Source organism: Mus caroli, chromosome 5 (assembly GCF_900094665.2).
Source record: "Mus caroli chromosome 5, CAROLI_EIJ_v1.1, whole genome shotgun sequence".
In the NCBI taxonomy this organism is placed as follows: Eukaryota; Metazoa; Chordata; class Mammalia; order Rodentia; family Muridae; genus Mus; species Mus caroli.
Window position 1 is genome coordinate 13,445,884 of NC_034574.1, and position 23,951 is coordinate 13,469,834.

The 23,951-nt window shown below is 39.9% G+C and overlaps 1 protein-coding gene and 1 pseudogene across 1 annotated transcript in view; one reads left to right on the top strand and one right to left on the bottom strand.

Annotated features, from left to right (window-relative positions):
- Positions 1-3,828: 3,828 nt before the first annotated feature.
- Positions 3,829-5,336, top strand: LOC110295135 (annotated as a pseudogene).
- Positions 5,337-15,010: 9,674 nt separating this feature from the next.
- Positions 15,011-23,951, bottom strand: part of Gnai1 (G protein subunit alpha i1) — a 77,267-nt gene continuing 68,326 nt past the window's right edge. The window contains exons 6-8 of the mRNA XM_021162971.2: positions 21,711-21,840; positions 20,097-20,250; positions 15,011-15,751 (exon numbers count right to left, since the gene is read on the bottom strand). Of these exons, the coding sequence (XP_021018630.1) occupies positions 15,561-15,751; positions 20,097-20,250; positions 21,711-21,840 (475 nt within the window). The 3' untranslated portion in view covers positions 15,011-15,560. The remainder of the gene's footprint in view (positions 15,752-20,096; positions 20,251-21,710; positions 21,841-23,951) is intronic.

Below are 23,951 nucleotides of genomic sequence, written 5' to 3' on the forward strand. Positions count from 1 at the left end.
TTACCTATATAATTTATAAGAATAAATTATCAATTTAAGCCTAGTTTTGTGTGTGTGTTTTACTGCATAAATAGGAAGAAAGTAGAAGCTTCTTTTTTTTTTTTTTTTTTTTTTTTTTTTTTTTTTTTTTTTTTTTTTTTTTTTTTTTTTGACTGTCTGAAAACTCAATAAAATTGTAGCTTTCTACCTGTCTATTCCTTTCAGGCCAGCTTGGAAAGGAACAGAGAGATGTTTTCCTCTGCCTCTGTTCCTTTCATGGGTCACTGAAAAGTCTTCTCTCTATGTAAACTGAAGTCCCAAACCTAACCCTACTGCCTTTATTTACTATAACCACAAGCTCCTGCTGAGAGTGCAGCGATGTTAGCAGTCATGCTGGGACAGTGGATACGAACTGGATTGGACTGACAGGCTGGCATTTCCTCTATAGTCCTATTTCATTTTTTCCTGAATCCCAATTAATTGTCAACATCATCCTTCCCCCATCTTTTTCTTTCTAGCCTCTAATCTTCATACTTACATCCCCATCACCATCAGGAAACTGCAGTCATTAGAACTGCCATACTTCTTATTATCTGGTACATCATATGACCGATTAGCCCATTTAACTCTGGCAACAAGTACAAGGGGATGTCGCTTAAGTTATTTCACTCATCCTATCGAGAGAAATACTGAGTCCTAGAGAAATGAAATGACTCAGGGTTATAGAATGGGTCAAAGCAGGGCCAGGGTTGAGTGTCAGAGTGTCTAACTTCAGCACTGCTGTCTCTGCTTTACCTTCCAAATGGAGCCTGCCCACTGAGGCAGTGCTATGAAGTCATGTGAAAAGCAAAGCCTAGCATTTCTATAACTGATCCTAAACACTTGAGGAAAAGGAAACTTGGAGCACAGGCAATAACAACCACAGAGTAGCTTACATCCCATCCAAACCTCTGTGGCAAACTAAGAAAGAAAAGCTTGTTGACCTTGCTTTTATGAAACCAAAATTAAAATATTAGAATTGATTAGGGGAAATAAGTGCTATTGGAAAGAACGTGTACTTTTTAAAATTGCCTTTGTGATTAGAGCTTAGCCACATAAGTGGAGCTGACAGCCGTACGTTACTCACCAGGTCAACATGTCCTTGATAGGAACTAAATAGAAAGACTAACATTTAATTAGTAAAAAAACAGTATCTACTTGGCTTTAAAAATATTGTGAAGGTACATGGTGTGTGTGTGTGTGTGTGTGTGTGTGTGTGTGATGCACACATGCACATATTCAAGAGCAACAGATCTACTTTGTGGATTCAGTCCTCTAATTCCACCATTACATGGGGTCTTAGTAATGAACTGAGGTCACAAGGCCTGCACACCACACATCTTTAGCCTCTCTCTCTCTCTCTCTCTCTCTCTCTCTCTCTCTCTCTCTCTCACTCTCTCTCTCTCACTCACTCTCCCTGGTTGGTTGGTCAGTTGATTGTTTATTTTTCCATCTGTACTTGGTGTAATGATACCCAGTTCAATACATGTTATGTGGAACAAGACTTCATTCCTTATTATACACATCTATCCTCCAGTGCATATCTATCTCACAATTCTTTATTGGTTAATCAATTGATTGGCACTTGGGCTGTTTCCTGCAGAGATTAATACCGTCAAGGTTATAGAATAGGCTACATCAGGGTTGTACTTCAGAAAATCTGCTGTCTTCCTCAGATGTCTCTACCTTCCCAAAAATTCACTGAGGTAATGTTGATTTATAGAGAATTAATTGTGCTATATGGATGTGGAAGCCAAATGTTTCTTTGGAAAACTCTTAAATGTGAATAAACACCTAGTCGCTGAAGTCCTGGACTGCAAGGGTTCTGTCTTCAAAGACTGAAGGCACAACCACATTGTTTATGTAATAGCTGCACTCATGCATTCCTAAGAACAGTATGTAAAGGTTCTCATGTCTCCACACCCTCCCCAACACTGCTGTCTCTGTTCTTTTAATAGTACTTCTACTTAGTGGACTCGGGTGATAGCGTTGATGTACATTCACAAAGTGAGCCTTTCCATAGACTTTGGGGCATTTGTACATTTTTTGTAAATACCTACTTAGGTATGTACAGCGCCCATTTATAACTGAGTAAATTAGGGTTCCATCATTGTGATAAAGTACCCTAGAAAATCAATATACAGGAGGAAAGATTTATGTTATCGCATGCTATGAACTATGTTAGTTCATAGTTCTTGGCTATATCATTTTCTTTCTGTGGGAAGACAACAATCTCTTCTTACAAAATGAAGCCTTGCAGTACTGGCACTGGGCTACATGTAATTGAGTTGGTGGTCAAAGGGGTCACATAAGAATCTCCAAACAACTCAGGCTTCTGTCAAGTTAAACATTGGTCTTTACAAATAACAGCAAGACTCCATTGCTGAAGACAATACCCGCATAATTCATTGAACATGGAGAAGTCAAGCTGGTGCCCACTAGACCCTTCCCTCCTATATTCTAGCATATTTGGATTTGATATGGGAAGGTATTCTATACAATGCCAGAAGAGAAGCATAAACACCGATTCAGCGACTTATCCATGGATCGACAATGGTGTCCTGACAGCGAGATATGCTGGCAATGGTGGCACAGAATTTGTGGGAGTAGCCAAGCAATATCTGACTTAACTCAAGGTCCTCTCCATGAGATGGATTCATACCCAACAATAGGTAACCAAGAAGCAAAGACTAGGTAGCTCAGGGTCCTAGAGTAAAAGCACACACCGTAGCTTTAAAATATAGTATCATTACAATGACTTCTAAGAACTTTCTGCTGTACTCATAGATCAGTGTCTTGCTCAGCCATCATTAGAGAAGCTTCCTACTGTAGCAGATGGGAACAAATGCAGAGACCCACAGCTAGACATTATATAGAAAATGAAAGGCCTTAGAACACTTATCCCTAAAAGAGATGTCTCCATTAATTCTCTTTTTTTCATTATTAGTTACATAGATACATATGTGTGAACAAATGTATAAATATAACCTACTGTCTGTTTTTGTTGTTTGTTTATATTTGACATAAGGACTGAACAGGTGGTATTGAATATCCAGTAAGGAGACTTGTCCTAGGGAGAGGCTAATTCTCCCCTTCTCATAAGCATTAATCACATGTAGCTTGTAATGTAGGTGTGGACCATTTAAAACTTTTCTTCTGTGTTAACATACACATTAACTTTGCCATTGTTCCCGTCTTTCTTATGCAGACATTTCTAGGTGATACTATTTCATAGCAGCATCTTACACTCTTCCTTTCCTTCTCCTTCAATACTCACTGAGTGACAGCTACTGGAACATGGATGTACATGTATCTACTGTGGTTGGGATACTAGGGATCCTCCATCATTCTCCATAGATACTTGCTCAGCAACGTTCCTTGCCACCCAATTCATAATAGCTAGGAAATGGAAAGAACGTAAATGTTCTTCACCAAATAAATGTATAATAAAACTGTGGTATGTGTGCACAATAAAATATTCATCTGTAAAGAAAACTGAAATTTGCAGATAAAGGGATGCATCTAAAAAAAAGTTATAGTTAATAAATTAACCCAGACCAAGAAAGATAAACACCACATGTTCTCTCTCACCTGAGGCTCCAAATCTTCCGGTAAAAGTATACAACAGGGAGTGACCAGAAAATATAAAGGGACTCTGGGTGTGTAGGTTCTTGAGATGGGACTAGCAGGATACAGAAAATAAGACGTGGGAAACAGGCAGTAGGGTCGGTCGGCCCTGAGCAGGCACCCTAGGCCTGGGACAGCGCGGAGATGGGGGCGGCAGCCGAAGGTGACGGAGGAGCTCCTCTTCGAGCTGTTCCACCAGGTTGGGCCGGTAATAAAGGTGAAAATCCCGAAAGATAAAGATGGCAAACTGAAGCAGTTTGCATTCGTGAACTTCAAACACGAAGTGTTTGTTCCCTACGCCATGAATCTGCTCAACGGAATCAAACTTTTCGGGAGGCCTATCAAAATTCAGTTTAGATCAGGAAGCAGTCATGCCTCTCAGGATGCCAGTGTGTCATATCCCCAGCATCATGTTGGAAATTTAAGCCCAACCTCCACATTTCCTAACAGCTATGAAAGGACAGTGGGCAACGTGACTCCGACAGCACAGATGGTCCAAAGGTCCTTTTCCTCTCCAGAAGATTATCAGCGGCAAGCAGTGATGAACAGTGTTTTCAGACAGATGTCATATGCTGGGAAATTTGGTTCTCCACATTCGGCGGATCAGTTGGGATTTTCACCATCAGCTCAACCACATGGCTTTAACCAGTCTTCCAGCTCCCAGTGGCGCCAAGATGCACCGTCATCACAGTGTAAAAGACAGAATTCTCACCCCTACCTAGCAGATAGACACTATAGCCGTGAGCAGCGCTACTCTGACCATGGGTCTGATTATCATTACAGAGGAGGCCGAGAGGATTTCTACTATGACNACAGGAATCATGATGGNTGGAGCCATGACTATGATAACAGAAGGGACAGTAGTAGAGGTGGGAAGTGGCCCTCATCCCGACACTAACAAGCATTCCAAGGACACTGTTTACAGGGCCATTTTAGGTCCTTTCAATTAAGTTGTTGGAGAAATATTTCTAAAAACTGTACAGAGTAATCCCACAATTTTCCACCTGTCTTTGAAAAAAATTTTTTTAAACCTAGTAACAGTTTGACAGAACTGAGAACTGTGGCTCCTTGTGTGCTACTTTAATTACCTAACCTCAGGGGTTCTGAAGAGGAAGGTTCATACAAAAAAAAGAGTGTGTCACCATCCTGGTCATGTCAGACAGTCTCAGAAAGATGAACCGGATAGGTTGGTTGTATTCTAAGGCAAATATTTTAATTATCTCACCTTTTATGTTGCAAGAAATTTCTTGGTAATGAATCAATTTGGTGTATATATAACTCAGAATTTAAGTACAAATTCTGTGGTATGCTCTTGAATTTTACTACAATTGAACATATATTATAAATCTTTACTAGTTCATTCTAAGAACTTTAAAATTCTTTCATTATATTTGATNTATGACTAGTCGCTCAGGAAGTTAAATATCTCAATGTATATTTTTACATAAAATGACAGTGTTGGTGAAAATTCCTTTTAGAATGATGTTCATACATAGAGAAAATGACAAAGTGTTTGACTGCAAGGATTGTAATTTTGAAATTTTGTTTAACAAAACTTCCATGTTTCAAGATCCTGTTGCTCTTTGACTGCAAAACTGTTTCTAAGAATTCATTCCATGAAAAATGTGGATCCTCTTTATACCACAGCATTTATACTATGTTCCTTTTAATATATTAAATACACAAAAAGAGAAAAAAAAAGAAGTGGGAAACATAAAAATGTGGAGACAGGCTTCAACTGAAGGGAAGAAAGTTAATACTGAAAGAGAAAGAAGGTGGGACAACTAACAAGAATATTTAATAAAGCCTTAAGGGATCATGTTACTTATATTCACCAAATAACACATACACACACACACACACACACACACACAAACACTTGGGTTGACAATGATCCCCAGAAGAACCACCGATTAACAAAGCATCAGTACCAGTGCCAGCACTAGGTACAGTAAGTCGCCTTTAGAGTGGTTGAGCAGGTAATCCAGGTAACTTTCCAAAGTATGCAGACGATGAATGGACCCGTGCTTGCCTCTCAGAACTTGAAGGTAAGCTCATATTCCTGAATAAACCAAATGCTTAGGCCATAAGACTCAGAAGATTAGAGCTGGATCCAGCTTGGAAACCTACACTATGCATGCTGTCAAGGGAGAGAAGCAGTTAGGAGTCCTCCTCAGCTGTAACACCTATGAACCACAGCAATGGTCATCCTATCATTAATGATTTATAAGGGTACAATAAGCAGCACACACATACTGGTGGGACTCTATAGCTGTGTAATTGGACTGAAGGCCCACTCCGCAGCAGGGAAGTTATACATAATACCAGAAACCTAGCCAGCTTCCTGGGGTGAGAGAAGTCATGTAGCTTAGAAAATAATGTACGACCTCTACTTTACTGGACCAGTATTCTTTCTTAATACATTTTAAATCACATCCTTCTACTTGCCGACAAGTGTAGCTACCGCCCCTCATCTAAGAAGCACCTTTTTCCAGCAAGCAGAAACTATCCCAGAAAACCACAACTAAAATGTCCTGACAGTTTTAATAAATTGCAAAGGAAATTATTGACATCCTCTAATGTATGGGTTATACATAGTATTTAAGTAAAAAGTCATCATAGGTCTCCTGGAATATTTATATATACGTACACTCTGAAAGTAGATTTGCTTAAAATATGCACATAAATATAGCCTTCTGATTAGCCTAATGAATCTAATCATAAGGGAACTTCGTAAATCTGGTAAGCTTCAACCATACAGATGAGACTTTGCTGACTATTAAAAACATTTTGTGCTCTTCTGTCATCTCAAAACCAAAGCTGTCCATCTAGCACCCGAAGGGATTTGAAGTCCTGCTAATTCCGATCCTTGAGAACTCTAGCTCTCACCTTCTTCCTCATCTTCTGGAGCCACTCCCTCTGAACTACGTGAGGACGCTTCACCTGCCTTGCATGCTGGTTCAACAACCTAGTGCTGTTTTGGAAATAGGAAAGAACTCATCTGAGGGAGTAGAAACATGGTTTTTAAGAACACAAGACAGCATCATTAAAAACAAAGCACTACTCTTGCGATTTAGGTACAGGACAGTTGGAGATGGGTTGTAAACCTGTGCTTAGTAATTTTCCAGTATTCCAGGAGCCCACTCCAAGCATCAGGACTAAAAATAACTCTAAAGCTCACGTTTAGAGCATGGACTTTCAAATGTGCACTTGTCTCTTCTGTTACAGATTTGAAGTGAAAATTGGACTCTTTTCTCCTTCAGCAGCAAAGGGCACATCTAACTCAGCGGTCAAACCACAGCACTTCAGAACTGACATTGTCCAGTTTGGAACAGGGGCTTGTCACTGAAGTAGTATTTCGTTGGAGACCCCAATAATCAGATCTTTCATACCTAAATTTTAACAAACTTCCACTCTGAAACATTTTCATGAAATTCAATCAGAATTGCTTTAGAACTAAAACAAAACAACAAAACAATGTGAATGAATCTTGTTACAGTAGTACTTCCAGAGGACTTTAAAGCCATGTTATTTGCACAGTGGGTGTGGAGCTCTCAGAGAGGGGGCAGGACCTTGTGTACTGACTGTAAGCTTCCCACTGTGAACTCAGCCAGGACAACACATAAGACACTGGGCCAGTCCTTGTGAAGAATCAGTTAAAACAGGGAATGTGTTAACAGAGTAATATGAGCCCAAGGATGAAAACTTAAGTTGTACTTAGGACAAGTGGATTGGCGTGTATAGTAGGGTTCTAGATCACTTACAGATGGGAAATTCCGTGTATTATAAATGAAGAAAATATGTTATACTTAGTGGAGCTCTGAGAAGCATGTCCTACATAAGTTATATTTAAGACTCTGTTAGAAGGACAGTCTGTTGCAGGAAATATTAAAAAAAAAAATACACCACCAGGCTTCCCGCACTACCACCAGCAACAGACAGAGCACGTGGCTCCAGCCAGGTGATCTCAACTCCGCGGTTTCTCTGGGCCGGAGCTGCTCAGTCCCTTGGCAGTCACACCAGCCATCAGTCTGGTAGAAATGAAACTCTTGAAGATTCTAACTAACCAATCAGATTTATGAATCAATAAATTCTCAGTTTACAAGATGCCAATACAATAATTTCAGAACCAATTGATAATGATCAAAGTTTTATCCCAATTTTTCTAACCTTATGATATCATAACTACCTGTGGCTATCTACAGCCATGCTAGTTCAGCTTCTTCCTCCTGTCTGTCCTCCTCAGTCTTGGCCTTCTCCTCTCTCCCTGAAACACTCTCTGTCCCTGTACGTCTTAGCTCCACCTCCCTTTTCCCTGTCCAATCATGGGCCTCCTGCTGCCCTATTATTTCAGTGTGATTGGACAGGGAAAATCCTGTCACAACAGTCAACTTTGAACAGGCTCAAATCTGAGAAAACAGCAAACATCATCTAACTCAATAAAAGCTAAAGGGACAGTTTTGAAACAGCTTTAGCTTCATTCTTTTGATTTCAAAAGCAGTAAACAGATGGCTTCCTGTAAAGTTTCCATGAACAATAATTATGATCCAAGCGTGAAACTCAGAAAATTTTAGGTAACCAAATTACATTTCTACACTGGTTCACTTTGTAGACTAGTTTCAGAGTGAAACTGCACAGTTATTTGTCAGTTTGGTAACTTAAACAGAAAGGACAAAACAAAAAAATACAAACAATGGATCTGATTAGGCAAAATAGAAAACTATGCTGAAATAGTGAATATGCTTGGTATGTCTGAAAAGTAATGAAATATTAAGAACCTCTTTTCTCTTAGTGCCTCCTGGTGCTTTAATGTAACACTCAAGGCTAGAAAATGTATAAACACACACACACACACACACACACACAAACACGCACAAAGATGTACTTCTTATAGTTTCTGGAGGCTGAGGGTATAACTAGAAGCTGCAAAGGCATACAACAAAGGTACAAGTTTTGAGTTTGGAGCTCTCTCTTCTTACAAAGCTACAAATTCCACTAGAGGACCCAGGCTGCATCCCTTCATCCAGTCACTTTTACCTCCTAGTATCCCAACTTCCAAACACTTTAAAATTGCAAATCTACCATAGATTTCACTGCATTATTAAAAGTAACAGGTGTCCCAAAATCGTAGCTTTTTCCTCCTTTCATTTGAGTTTTCCAGTATCAATAGCAGCACAAGACAGGAGGAGGGTTTTAACCATAAAGATGAAGTATGTAGTTAGTTTTTGAGACATTTCATACAAACTGTACATCAAAAACCCTTTGGTTATAGATATGTACTGAGTATGATATAAATTTACCACGAAGTGAGGTTTGGAGAAGTAGCTAGGATTTAAGAGTGGAATTGGGTTCCCAGCACAGAGATTGGGCTTCAGGGTATTTGATGCATTTCTTGCCACTGTAAACACACACACATGCACAAGCACATGTACACACACACACACACACACTAAACAAACAAACAAACAAACAAACAAACTCTAAAATAACATAGTCTTTATAATCAATAAACAGCAAAGTTTATCAAGGACTTCACACATGCTGTACTCCCTTCTAAATGGTTAAAATTCCCACAAGCTTTAGAGTGAGAACAGTCATTAAGATGAACGATCCACTTAGTACCACTTTCTTAAAAATGATAAAATTGACTCAGAGCAACCAATTAATGAGGGTACCCGACTGTGAAGCCAGACTTCTGTAAAATAACATACTAAGCAATCACTATGCTAATGGTTGCAACACTTATCACATTATTAAATAAGTGCATTAAAGATACCAAGGGTAGTAGGCAGTTCTGCAGACCAAAATATTATGTAAAAATGCATAATTATCGTGCTCTGTACTCCTCTCACTGGTGTTGACAACATAGAAACAGACAAACTGGTACCATGTTGTAGGCACACTTACTTTGTGACGTACTTTTAAGAGGCTCACCGTCTCCTCTAGCGCACCACCCCTCAGAGGTAGTGGAAAAGTTATTAGGATATGGGGAAAGTAGACCTGTTCAGCAAGAGTTCTTTGGGGTCAAGCTCTATCTTCTTGGGCAGCAATTCAGTCCTATAGCAAACACCAAATACAAGTCAGAAGCTGCAGACCCATCCTCTAGGCAGGCAAACACCAGGCATGAACCAGCAGCTATAGTTCAATATTGAAGAAACAACCAACTTACCAACCAGACTGAGGTGAGTTCTTGGGGGCGAGTTTCTCTCAATAACAGCATTACCACAAGTTGAGCTCAACAATGCTATTCAAGGTCAACCAAAACATGTGCATCATTACTGAAGAACAGTGAGGCCAAACAAACCAATCAAATGCTTCAGTGCTCATCTTCCACTGTCTGTGGAGTCATATTTATACTCCATCACTCATGGGTCCTTTCAAGTGTTTGCTATATGAAAACATCCTTTCACCTGTGTCTGCTCCAGCAAAACATCCTATTACCTGTGTGTCCCTGCAAAACATCATTTGACATAACTGACTTTCTAAACAAACCAGAAATTTCCATGTCACCATGATTTTGTAACCTAAAAAAGTATTAGGGTTCAAAAAGACTCTGAAGCCATGGGTAGAACAAAGTGGAAGACTTTGATAATGTTTTTTTTTTTTCTCGAAAGAAGATAACTCTTTAAACCCATCTAACAAACAAGTAGTCCTGCATTTGATTTGGCTATGTAAAACTTACCTATCAGGAACTTTACTGTGACTGGTTGACAGCACTCAGTAGGAACGCACATATTTCTATTTTTTTTCAAAGGGGTTGGGTATTCTTGAATCAGATTAAGTATAAGAACAGTTTTTCAGAGATGTACTGGAATGAAGAATATTTCTGAATCACAAAACCTTATTGGTTCTGCAAATGGAAACTGAGACTGTATGTGGGTTAGTCTGAACCTTCTCTCAAGGATGTATGAGGGAGTCGCTCAGGCTTGAACCAGAAAAAGTAAGAAATGTAATTGCAATGGCAGCCTTCCAAAACCACACAGTTTCCCAAAGAACATACAGAAGGGTAGATAACAGGATATAAAGTATCATGAACAAAATAAAATAATAGCGTGAATGAATACATCCCATACTTTAGGCAGGATTTTTAAGTATTTCCATATATAATTTTCCCTTTTATTGAAAATAGGTTTTCTTATACAATATATCCTGATTACAGTTTCTCCTCCCTCTTCTCTTGTCAGTTCCTCACTACCTCCCTCCCTTTCAGATTCACTTCCTCTCAATCACTCATCAAAAAAGAACAGGCTTCTATACGATAACAACCAAACGTGACAAAATAAGATTAAGATAAAACAAAAACCATCACATTCAGGCTGAGCAAGTCAACACAAGAGAAGGAAAGAGCCCCCAAGAGCAGGCACAGGAATCAGAGAGACCCACTGATTCACACAGTCTAGAGTCTCATAAAAATACTAAGCTGAAAGCTATAATTTATATAGATAGGATCTGGTGCAGACCCATGTAGACCTATGCTTTCTGCTTCAGTATCTGTGAGTTCACATGAGCCTCACTCAGTTAACCCAGAGTGTCTTGTTCTTCTGGTGTCCTCTAGCCTCTCTGACTCTTACTCTTTGCTCCATCTTCACTTCTACGCGGGTTCCATGAAAGGAGGAATTTGATGGAGACATACCCTTGAGTGCTGTGTGTTTCAAGGACTCTCTGTAATGTCTGGCTGTGAATCTCTACATCTGTACTCATCTGCTTCAGGAGGAAGCTTCTCTACAAAGTACTGAACTGTGAGTAGTACCATTAGGAGTAATTTTATTGATTTTTTTTCCTTAGACCCATATTACTTAGTTTTATCTTAGGTCTCTGAACTATCTAGTCTCTATAGTTATTGGACATTCAAGCAGTGTTGAGTTTTGGTTCCTTTGCAAGGATTAGGCCTTAAGTTGAATCGAGCATTTGTTTCTTACTCCTACAAGTTCTATCCCACCATAACCCTAGCATATTTTGTAGGCGTGGCAGATTTTAGGTTAAAGGTTTAGTGGCTGGGATGATGTTTATGTTTCCCATTTAGCAGCCTACAGAATAACTTCCCTCATCAAAGACACTAGAATGTAGGGGTGAAGTGTCTGTGTGGGTGCCAGCTTGTTCTCTCCATGTTCAGTGAGTTTGTGTTGTCCTCAGCAATGGGGCTCTGCTGTCAATTTGTAGGGAACAACCTATTTTCTTGGCAACAGTGTGGGTTGTTTGGGGATCGCCATAGAATCCTTTGGCCATATCAGTCCTGGTACTGGACACTTCATTTGGTGACAAGAGATGGCAAATTGGAGTTCTGTCTCCCTCATTATTTGGAGACTTCATTAGGACCACCTTCATATATTATACAAAGTTTTGACTGCACTGGATTTTCTTTCCACCTGTAAAATGCCCTGCAATTCTAGCACACTCCTCTCATTCCCTCCCTCTATCCCATGATGCCTCCCTCTTCCTGCCTGATCCTCCCATACTCATCTCCAGTCTACCCTTAAGATTTATTCTATTTCTCCCTCCCCAGAAGATCCAGGTGCCCCCCAACCCTGTCCTTTCCTCTATGCCCAACTTCCTTGGGTCTATAGATTGTAGTTTATAATTATGTATTTTTATAATTTATTTGATGTCTAATATCCAGATATAAGCAGACAATTACCATTGGTCTTTCTGTGTCTGTTACCTCATTCAGGGTGATTTTTTTCTAGTTCTATCCATTTGACTGAAATTTTCATGATGTCATTTTTTTTAAAAGCTGAATAATACTCTATTGTGTAAACATACATTTTCTTCATCTACTCTTATGTTGAGAAACATCTAGGTTGTTTCAATTTCTAGCCGTTGTGAATAGAGCAGCAATGAACATGGTTGAACAAGTGTTCTTGTGGTAGAAATGAAGCATCTTTCAGGTGTATGCCTAAGAGGGTTATAGTTGGATCTTAAGATAGGTGGATTTGCATCTTTCTGAGGATTCACCTAGGCAGGACTTTACAGCCTATCCATGTGACACTTGCAGAAAGTCTGGGCCAAGCACATTTGTATGTAGTATAAAAGAGGAGTCAAAAGTACTAAAATGAGGTCAGAGAGAAATGTTTGACTGGGAGGCTTTAAATAACACTTAATTTTATTGACAACTCAGAGGCAGTGTGGGTTAAAACAGAGTGATGTAGTCTGGATTCCATATTAATCAACTCAACCTAGATTACATGGGGTTGAATTTTATTAACAAGCTATTTTAAGGGGAAACACAATAAAGACCTGAAAACATGAAACAAACTAACAAAAACACCCCTCACCCCAAATAATAAACTAGGTTATTTAATGAAAGTGAACACTCCATCTAGAGATGGAGACAGAGGATATGAAGAAGTCCAGGTGGCCCATTTTAATTGAAAGATTCAGGAATGTCCATCCTCTCTCCCCCTTTCTCTCTCTCTCTCTCTCTCTCTCTCTCTCTCTCTCTCTCTCTCTCTGTGTGTGTCTTTCATTTTGTGTTGGACCATGTTCACAGATGTCTTGTACCACATGTGACCTATGGCTTATATCTCCAATGAAGATGGTATTCAGTAGGTATGTTATATAGCATATATAGTTTATATAGTTATATCCATCTGAGGTAATGTACAAAGCTAAAAGGCTTAGTGTGACTTATGGATTTGGAGATTCTAGACTGCTCAACTGACCCCACTCTTTTATGCCTGTGGCAAGCATCATGCTGGAAGTACACGGGCACAAATGAATCTACTCACTGCCTCAGCCAAGCATTAAAGAAAACAAGAATGGGGAGACCACCACAAGCCTCTTCTAATGCACATCTTTATGACCTGAGACCCCAATTCTCCAAGACTCTATGGGCAGAGTGAGCTGGAGGATGAATTCCCATAAGTGGGTGAAAGGTAGGCAATTTAAATTTTGGCATCATACTTTACAAGAACACTTAGGGCAAACTCAAGCTTCTCAGACAGATAAAGCTAAACTGAGAGAGGACTGGAAACAAAGAAGGGAGCTTTCACACACTACACCTATATTCTAATAGAAAATAAATTCAGTCAATAGGTTTGTAAAATTTTAAAAATTTAAATTTATTGGGATGTATTAGTAGCACAGTTACACAGAGTAGAGTTCAGGGATTCACCAATGATGGTCACCAATATGTGCTTCTTTGTGGCTTTTAAACCCTATTTTTCACCATTCAAATTTATCCAGAGTATACTTGAATTTCATACATAGCTTCACAATGTGGGTCTGACAGGTCTTCCATTAGTAAGTGAATGGAAATGGATCTTTCATGAAAGGCACATAAAATAATCTAAACTAACACTGAAGGAATTTGGTAACGCTGAATTTCTTTACATTACAACGAAGGAAACAAATTTGCTCAAAGTAAACAGGTGTGAATGTGGTTTACAGTTCTCCACACACTTACATATGCACAAACTTCAACAGGGAGACTCTAGGGAACTGGCAACACCTAACTCAAGTGAGCAACTACGCACCAGCAAAGCTCATGGACAGACTTAATGTTGTAGGATGAGTTCAAAAGGAGAAGGAGCTGGGAAATGCCAGTCAGCTTGCTGAAACCAGGGCACACACACATCGTAAATGACTTTTTTTAAATGGCACTAACAAAATTCAGTATGTAGCTGTTATGTAACATCTATTTAAGCCCACATACACTCACTTATCTTGTTAAATACTATTACTCAATTTCTACTTATAATTGTCCACTTAATTTCAGAAATCATACTATAGCTTTAAAAGAATATAAATTCAAGCAAGTGGCAGGAATGTGAATACCTAAAAGAAGTCATTTTTTGACATAAAGTGATGAACTTGAAACTAGTTCCATATGAATCAAAAGCTTGTATAATATCAGCAATATCATATTTTCTGATTTTCTTCCAGACAAGGAAGTATCATATATGCTTAAATACAAGGGCTTTGTCAAAAAAATACATAAATCAATGTCTCAAAATTCACATAATACTAAAAGTTTTTACCCACAAAAATGCTTTCATCACTCACCTAAACTTCATTATAAATAAAACAGTGGTCATTTAAGTGTATAAAATTAATTTAGCATCACTCCAAAGCAATGCAGAAATTCTATCCAGATACTAAGACCAAATTGAAACAAAGTAGTGGATTTAAAAGTGAAGGACTTTTAATCTAAGATCCCGTGTCCTGAAAAAATCTGGAGATTTGGTTTCGTAAATAAATCTAAACTAGAGTCAGAACATCATGCACTCTGTAAATAAATTCTAATGCACTCAATGCTTAAATAATTGACCCAAAGGCAGGTGCATCCAACCTCTGTAAGAACATCCTCATGAAACACGTAAACTTTAGAGGACAAATCATGTTATTAAAATAGTCTGTGCAATGTTTGTACAAATAACATTTTACGAATACAAGTAAACATAGATTCAGGGCAAGGGCAGTGACATTTCCTAATATTAATTATGGTACCTAAAATTTAGGGGCACGAACATAAATAAAGCTGATTAAAACTGCCAGACAAAGAACCAATCTGTCATTCCATACAAGGTACTTAATATTTATGCTTTTTCCAAAGCCATCACACTAGAATCAAAGATGCCACTCTTACAACCTAAACATATGTGGGAAATCAAAAGTTATGAGTACATCTTACATCTGCATATTTACACTTACACAGAAATCATCAGTACACTAGAGCCCAGCTTCAACATCACTCCTCCCTCCCACACTCCAGGGCCATCTTTCACCTTCAAGACAGGTCCTTCTATTACGTTCAGATAAAGATACAATACAGAACAACTTTGGTCAGAACTCTGGTCAGGTCCAGGATGCATTTGCTGTACACTACATTCTGAGTTGCTGGGAGACTCTAGTCTAGAGAGATCCATATATAAGTACTCATCGGTTGGAAAATGCATTTTTACTACCCACTGCAGAACTTAGAAGAGACCACAGTCTTTTAGGTTATTCTTTATGATGACGTCTGTTACAGCATCGAACACGAACTGCACATTCTTCGTATCTGTGGCGCACGTGAAGTGGGTGTAAATTTCCTTTGTGTCCTTCCTTTTATTGAGGTCTTCAAACTGACACTGAATATACGCGGCCGCTTCTTCATATGTGTTTGAGCCTGAGATGGGACAAAGGAAAGAAGCATGCAAGAACTTAAACTTGTCTAAGTAAAAGACACTTTAAAGCACATATAGTCAGTTTTCTGCATATAAAATAGAGGGACTCCATAACTGCCCTCTCCCTTCTCGAGCAAAATGAACTTGTTTCTGAATGAAAAACACCACCCATAAACTAACCTTTGCAAGCCGTCTTTAAACCTAAAAATTCTGTTGCATGGCAGTCTATGCTTGCTGTTTCTGTTTAAATCTCCAAGAGTCAGACTTTCTTATCGACCACACTCTTTCTTCTACATCCCTAAGCTGGAGAATTCAAGCCACCTAACCCTAAGGTTGGCCCACTGTTACTGTGCTAACCCCAGGGCAAATCAATAATGCCTGCCAAATGCTCCCTTCTCTCCCTCCAATGTTCACTCATTAATGATCCTTTCACAGTTATTTTTTGTTCATATCTGGAATATGGTTAAGGGCTATGAAGTTATCAAAAGAGAAAAATGGGGTGGGGAGGGTCGTCCAGCTTTTACTTGAGGGGGTAGAGACTGGCTCTGGGTAAGAACAGTTCAGAAATGGGGTGGCAGAACCTGAGGATAAGTGCACACACTCTGACCCAGAGACCCAGTGCTGAGGTGCAGGCTTGAGAACTATGCTGGGGTCAGAGAAGAGTCCCAAAGGCTGCTAGAGCACAGCATGGCCTTCTACGTTGGGAAATACCCTGCAAGTCCATGCACTGTCACTGACATGGACAATCTGGGAGAATCAGATCATTAGCTGCCATTCAGAAATAAGGACTTTGATTCTTCCTCTGGACCCAAGGAGCCAAACATAAACATGGATGCACCACATGTGACCCAGCTGTTGTTGCCAAACCATGAAAATGAAATAAGCTGCTCTAATGATCATTTTTCAGGGGGATGAGGGCAGGGGATGAATTAGGTGAGACTGAAAGGGGTGGGAGAGCTTTCGGGGTGATGGGAAAGTTCAGTTTCTGGGTTCAGGCAATAAAGGGCCACTTGGCCCTGTTCGTGTGTTCATTTCCCTCCTTTTCTTTTTATAAGCTTTTTTTTTTTCTTTTTACTTTTTGAGATTGTAACAGAATCACTTCATTTTTCATTTCCTTCCCTGCCTTGGAACACCTATAGCCTTCCTTGCTCTCTTTTCAAATTCACAGCCTTTTTCATTAACTGCTGCTCCATGTATATGTATGTGTACAAAACTCCAACCTGCTCAGTCTGTTTCAGGTCGCTTATGTGGGTATTCTCGGGGCTCACCATGGTATTGGATAGAAAACTGGTGTGCTCCTCCCTGAGAAGTTTCTGCTCTCACATGCCTGATTTGTCTGTCACTCTGTGTGTAGAACTGAGGCCTCTTGGATTTTCTCTCATCCACTCTGGGATGTCTATTGGTGTTCTTTGTTTAGCTCATGCCTAGGCAGTCATGGGAGACTCCTGTATGTAGCTTCTGACATTACTAGGAGATACAATCTCACATCCAACTCTAATCTTCTGGCTCTTACAGTCATTCCCCGGGCCTTAGATGTAGGAGCTAATTCACAGATGTATGAATTGGAGCTGGACCCCACAACTCTGTATTTGATTGTTTGTGGTTTTCTAAACATGTTTCATACTAGAGCTAACTGCATATTTGTCCACTTGATACTGTTAGAAAATATTATAAGGCATATAATAGAACAAAATCTATTAAATCCCTCTTTTATAATAACTCAAATGACTCATGTGCCTTTGTGCACTCCGCTTCTGCTCTGAGGTGCTCTGTTCCACAACTGGGTCTCAGCGTTTACCATGACAACTCAGGATACAAAGTGCTGCTGTGTTCTACAGCACTGCTTCTCTGCAGTCCACCACCATCCAAGATGTTCACTCTTTCCACATCTAATCAAAACGCTGCTCTACAGAACATGCCTTAACTAACCAAACCCAGATGGGTTCTGTACCACTTTTAAAAAACAAAACAAAACAAAAAACTCTGACAGATAATACAAACACTATTTTGTTATATGTTTTGTTACATGTTTTGCTGGATCTCAATTCTTTTTCACCATTACACATTCTGAAACAGAATCTAATGACTCTATCCTGCCAACCCTACCCATTGTTATCACACCATACATAAAAATACCATGCAATGCATGGGAAATGCCACATGACAAGGCCCAGAGAGAAGGTGTGTTTAGTGTGCTAGACAGCATGAATGACACAACCGCCATCACTGAGTTTCTACTTTAATTGTTTTATGTAATAATAAGCCTTTAAAAATCAAATCATTCAGTGCTCTAAAATTTGTATGCAATGTCTTGTTCGGTTAAAAAATCAATTAGAATATAGCTCCTAAATTAATTACAAAGGTGTTTGTGTGAAGTAATTTGTACTGGGTACAGAACTCATAGGCAATACACATTTTGGGTAGCTAAATTACTGTGCCCCAGGGGCTACCAGATCCATGAATAAACTGGTGAACACATTCTTTGATCTAACTTTCAGTCTGAACAAGAACAAAGTGTGTGTGTGTGGGTGGGGGGGCATATGTGTGTTTCAGTGTGTACACATTCATGCTGGGGGCATAGGTACTGTCTACCATGTGAACTTTCCTGAGAGAATATATGACTGGGTGAAGGCAACTTCAAAACTAGAAACTGTATGAGAGAGTCAAAGGAGAAGGAGAGATTAGCTTGGCTTATGCTTCAGTGCTAAAAACCACATTCAAGAAACAGTTGAAAACAGAGGCGAGGGGCTGCAGAGGGAGGTTCGGGGTCTGACAACACAATTCAACACAGCCAGCTTGGCCAGGAAAGGACTGGAAATGGACCCCGGTGAAGTGGCAACTTACAATGAAGAAGGTGGAGGTGCTTTGCAAGCCAGCAGACAGAGGCAGAACACACCCAAGCACGTGGGGGGAGGGGGGCTACATAGGGTTTATCCATAAAACATAAAGGGTCACAGTCCTAAGAACCAAGCGCTCATGGTGATGCAGGAAGTAACTGAACCAATTCTTAGAGCAAGGAGTGCAGATTTGACATTATAATCTTAGCACTTGGGCTGTCAAATGATTATGTAATAGTCTTGTGTTTACCAAGGAACAAGTCCTTCCTGCTTCCACTGAGACCCTAATTAACTGCTTGGTGCAGGCCTAGGTGCAGATGTGTGGTGCACTGGGGTCTCAAGATGGACTATATCTGAGCAGGGCTATCCAAGAACCAATGCCAACAGGCTGCTGAGCGTCAACTTGGAAGCAGCATTCACTCAATGCCCACCAACCACCAGCTCAGTGCAGCATTGACTCAAATTTTATTTAGACTTTGAGAAGTTCTGGAGATTTTTTTTTTTTTTTTTTTTTTTTTTTTTTTTAAAAAAAATGAGGTAAAGGTTAAGAATATTTAGATTTTAGATTTAGAGTTCATACAAACCAATGCAAGTCTTATATTTTAAAGAAACAGGATGGATATAAATATATATGAAAACCAATTTACTTTGCTTATATAAGAGGACTGGAAGGGTGTGTGGGGATAGATAGCTCTGGTCCTGGTATTCACTTTTTGCTTTGGAAACAGGTTCTCATATACCCTGATAGGTTTGGACTGTCTATGTAGACCAGGACGGCCTTGAAGTACTGATGCTCCTATCCATCCCACAAGACTGGGGCTCATAAGTGTGAACACCAGACTTGCTTTCAATATCACCTTGGGATGTGCCCCAAGGAAGTAAACCAAATTAAAACCAAGGTTTTAACCCAGTTCCTAATTTTATAGATGAGGCACTGGAACATAGATAAAGTATCTGTTTTGTTTGAGATCACAGACCAAATTTTGTAAAAGCTAGGCCTTTACTCACAGAGGTACATTGTCTATGAGAGTCTCACTATTAAGGCCTGGATTTCCTATCAAAGTTTCCCTGACACCGTGGAGGAAGTGGCTGCCTCTCTGGCACTTGTCTTCTTATAGTAATATTCATGGTCCCTCTTAGAAGCAGGGTGACTGCTATTGTTTATCATGCATGTGTCTGAGAGAAGATAGTGAGCTGAGACAGATCGTATCTTGTTTATCCAATCTGTGATCTGGTTATTTTATTAACAGTCTTTACATTTACAGAGACATGGAGACATCTCTGGAAATTACCTACAAGCCTTTTCACAAAGCAAACCAGGGATTTTCAGAAAACTCATCCACACCTTAAGGGACTATTTGTGCTCAAATGCAGTTTGAAAAATATTACACCCTTCAGTGAAAGAATTAGCGTATCAATAAATTCAAACCAACACCTGAAAATCTTGCCTTAGGGGGAATTTCACTTAGAAACACAGGATTTGCTAGGTTACTCTAAGAGAGTGAAATACCTGCATATTCTGGATAGCATATCGTGAGGGGACTCTTTTTTATTTTCTCTTCAAAGAGGTCCTTCTTGTTTAGGAAAAGGATGATGGATGTATCTGTAAACCACTTGTTGTTACAGATGCTATCGAACAGCTTCATGCTTTCATGCATACGGTTCTGTAATAAAAAAAAGAAATCATTTTCATGAACAGTGCAGTTTCTGAGGATCTGTTTTAAAAAGAACAAATGTGGCAACTGCCAGATCCTTTCAGCTGAAAAGCACGTAACACCCTGAAGGATGTCCCAGTTGGTGTCTCAACTCCAATTTTGTCTCTAACCTGTTCTGTCTGAGTCACTTTGGCTTATTTCAAACTGAAGAAGAAAAACCCTTAAAGGTTTACTCCCTGGGATGGAAGGGAAGCTGGCCCGGGGTGAAAGCAGTTAACTCCTGATGAACAAACCGAATCCCTTCCCTCTGCTCAAGCAACAACAGTATACTAGACAACAGCTGGAGACCCTGCACAGCCAGGGCTGTGACAATGGCTAACCAGACCACAGTTTGACCCAGACACTAGGACGAAGCACACCCACGCTTCCTGCTTTTTCCTTTGCTCTTCTCAGTATCCAACAACAGCCTAGGGTGCGGATACCCTGTCCTCCCAGTAAGGCTGTAATGAATGATTTTTTTCCCTCTTCTTCCTGGTCAGCATCTTTTAATTAGACTTCTCAGGTGACAGTTGGCCAGGTACAGTGGTTATGGCTTCTATCTAATCAGATCTGTGCTGTAGAGCTGATAATAATTCCATAATACTACATTCTTTGTCATTTCTGGATAAGCACAACATAGATGTTAGCAGGCACCTTGTTTCAATGTCTTTCAAACATCACTGGCTCAGTGCCTGAGATCTATAGGATGTCACAGTCAAGGGATGTCCACATATGAACACATGGAGGAAATGTCACTGCTGCCCAGGCCACCTAAGTTTTGCTTAGGAGGTAGGTGGAAGCTTTAAGAGCACTGTGTCAAATGGAGAGAGCTAAAATCCAATTAGCTCAGCACAGTGGATGTTAGAGAAGATGACTTCCAGTTCTTGTTTTCTACCCTTTCGTGCGTGCTCTGTGTTCAAAGTCAACACTGACACATTTTACAGTGGGGAAATGCAAAAAATGTGTTATGCCCCATTTTCCCCCATGACTGATGACTGTATGAACTTGATTTAGAAAAATCTGAAACCTGCCCATCATTTTCATATGTTTATAAGTGCCAGAGTTTTCAATGTATTACAAAATATTTCCTAGAGTAATGGTATATTTATTGGATGTTACTTGAAAATTGTTTTTCTATAACTAGAGAAGTATAACATATAAGGAAGATTCCAGACTGATAGAGTAACTCATGGGGAAATATGAGCCTTTGGGCAGATGCAAGCAATTCCCAGGTAGATGGATGGAGAAACACCTGTGCCTTCTAAGCATCGGTGCCCTCTGGGCTGCAGCAGAGAAGCTGAGGCCAAGAACCTGAACTTGCAAACACTTCTTTATGAGCAAGGACTTCTCAAGGTTCCTCAGCTAAGGTCTTGGCAACGTGTGCAGCTCTGGACATTGCAGGCTGCACCCCTACAGCTGCTTCTACTTGCCATTTCTTCATCTTCAGCAAGAACCAGGTCATAGTCACTCAGGGCCACACAGAAGATGATGGCGGTCACTCCTTCAAAGCAGTGAATCCACTTCTTCCGCTCTGACCTCTGACCTCCCACGTCAAACATTCTGTAAGAGGAAAATTTATGATTTGACACCACATTAAATGTTCAAAAGCTCCGAGTTCTGTAATGCCAAAAAAAAAAAAATGTTTCACATAGCTTGGGGGCTGTGGGATGGGAAGAAAGGAGAAAAGGGACATAGTGGGAGGAAAAAAATGTTACCAGTTAATTTTCTCAAAGGGAAAAATGTTAGTAAATCATTCTTATTAAGCATTTGATTACAGCGAGAGTAACTATAAAGCAAAATCAGAAGTACTCTCCACACACAGCACATCTGGGTCCTTGAGGTGGCCCAGAGACTGCCTAGCAGCCTGAGTTCAATGCCTGGATCCTCTCCACACCCACTCTGTGGCATGTGTGTATGCGTGATATCCTGAGCGCATACACACACATAAACAAATAATAATAAATGAAAATTTAATTTTTTAAAAGCTCAGACATCCATTAACAAACATATGAAAGCACTTGGGGACATCACAGCAGCCGAAGATGAATGCACCACACTGTTGTCAACACTGACAGTCCCACAAAGCAATGGAGGAAGCCAGAGATCAAAGGAGCACACTGAACTCGCCAGTCCCAGGCATTAGCGCTACACATCAGGGCTTCCCTATTCCAACTAAGAAATGAGTTCTCTCAAAACAGAGAGCAAGATGTTGGAGGAAAGAAAAAGCAATTCCAGGTAAGAAAACGGTTCTGAAACAAAGTAATTCAGAAAGGGGCCAAAAGGTTTGTGTGGATTACAGAATAAAATGGAAAGGGGTAGGGGCTTGAAATTTAGAATAAAATTCCTCAAATTTTATATAAGGCACAATTATGGGGAATTGGAGGCTAATGTACAAGGTTCTGACACAATCAAACAACATAATGCCAATGACCTTTTCTTCTTGTTCCTGGCAAGAGTTTATAAAGTTAAGCAAAAGTTTAAATTTGCATAGACTACATTATACAGCCTAGAAATAACCACTTATATAATGGAAGCACTCTGTAAACTGGCACATTTTTAAAGGCCCCATTTATCTTGATGGTACACTAATTAAAACCATTCCTATTTAATTCCCCACAGAGCAGTAGTGGCCTACAAACCACATCTGAGTTTGTCCACTAAGGTTGTTACTTTTGTCATTATGGTTGGGCTGGAAGCTGCTCACTAAAGTATGTTATAAGGAAAGGATCCTAGCACAGCATAAATCAGAGTGCACTGGCTGGAAAGAGACCAGAGAGCAGAGTGGTCAAGATAATGACACGCCGTAAGAGAGATCAACAAGAACAAAGGGAAAACCCATTTAATTAGATCAACATTTCTTAAATTGCCTCAGAATACAATTCATAAAGTTTTAGTATAACCTTAAGAAAGCTGTTACCCAGCATGCACCTCTCCTCCATGCTCCCCAACAGTCCTGTCCTTCCCATTCTCCACCTTCTCTGTGCTGGTTTGCCAATTAAATTATTTAATGACTTCTTCGTGCTTCTGTGTTACGATATAGTTGATGCAGGCTGATTTGAAGTAATGAAGACTTGTCCTGAGTGGTATCGACAGGCTCCCTTCAATCTACGATGAGCAGGACCAAAACTGGGGTATCTCAGACAAAATGGCAAAATATGCTTAGGACTGCAGCTCAGTTTTTAGTTAAGCTTGACAGCCTCCTCTACAGACTCTGGTCTGCCAGCCTCTGCAGCCATGTGTTCAAGTGACAGCAAACAGTCAGTCTAGCGATTATGTTCTCTGAAGACTACAGAGTAGCACAAGGCTGAGCCAACAAAGGGAGCTTCGGTAACTAAATAACGAGGAGCATCTGTGAGGTGAACTGAAGTACTTCACAGAAAAAGAAACAACTAGATTATCTTGAGGTACAGACAACAAGGTTCGTTCTACTTCAAACTTAAGCAAAATTGAAAACCCTGCAGATTTCTTCGGTCTTAGAGTATCCAGAGGCTGTGAGGAACAGAACATGAACAGGAAGCTGGTGAGATACAGTTGTAATGAGCTCTCACAGCAAATGGGCAATGCACTCTGAGGGAAGGTGATGCTGTAAATGGTGGAAGTGTTTGAGCTGCTGGTCTACAGAAGTCTGGAAGTAACAGACTCATCCGCTTATAGCAACACAAGAGCAGAAA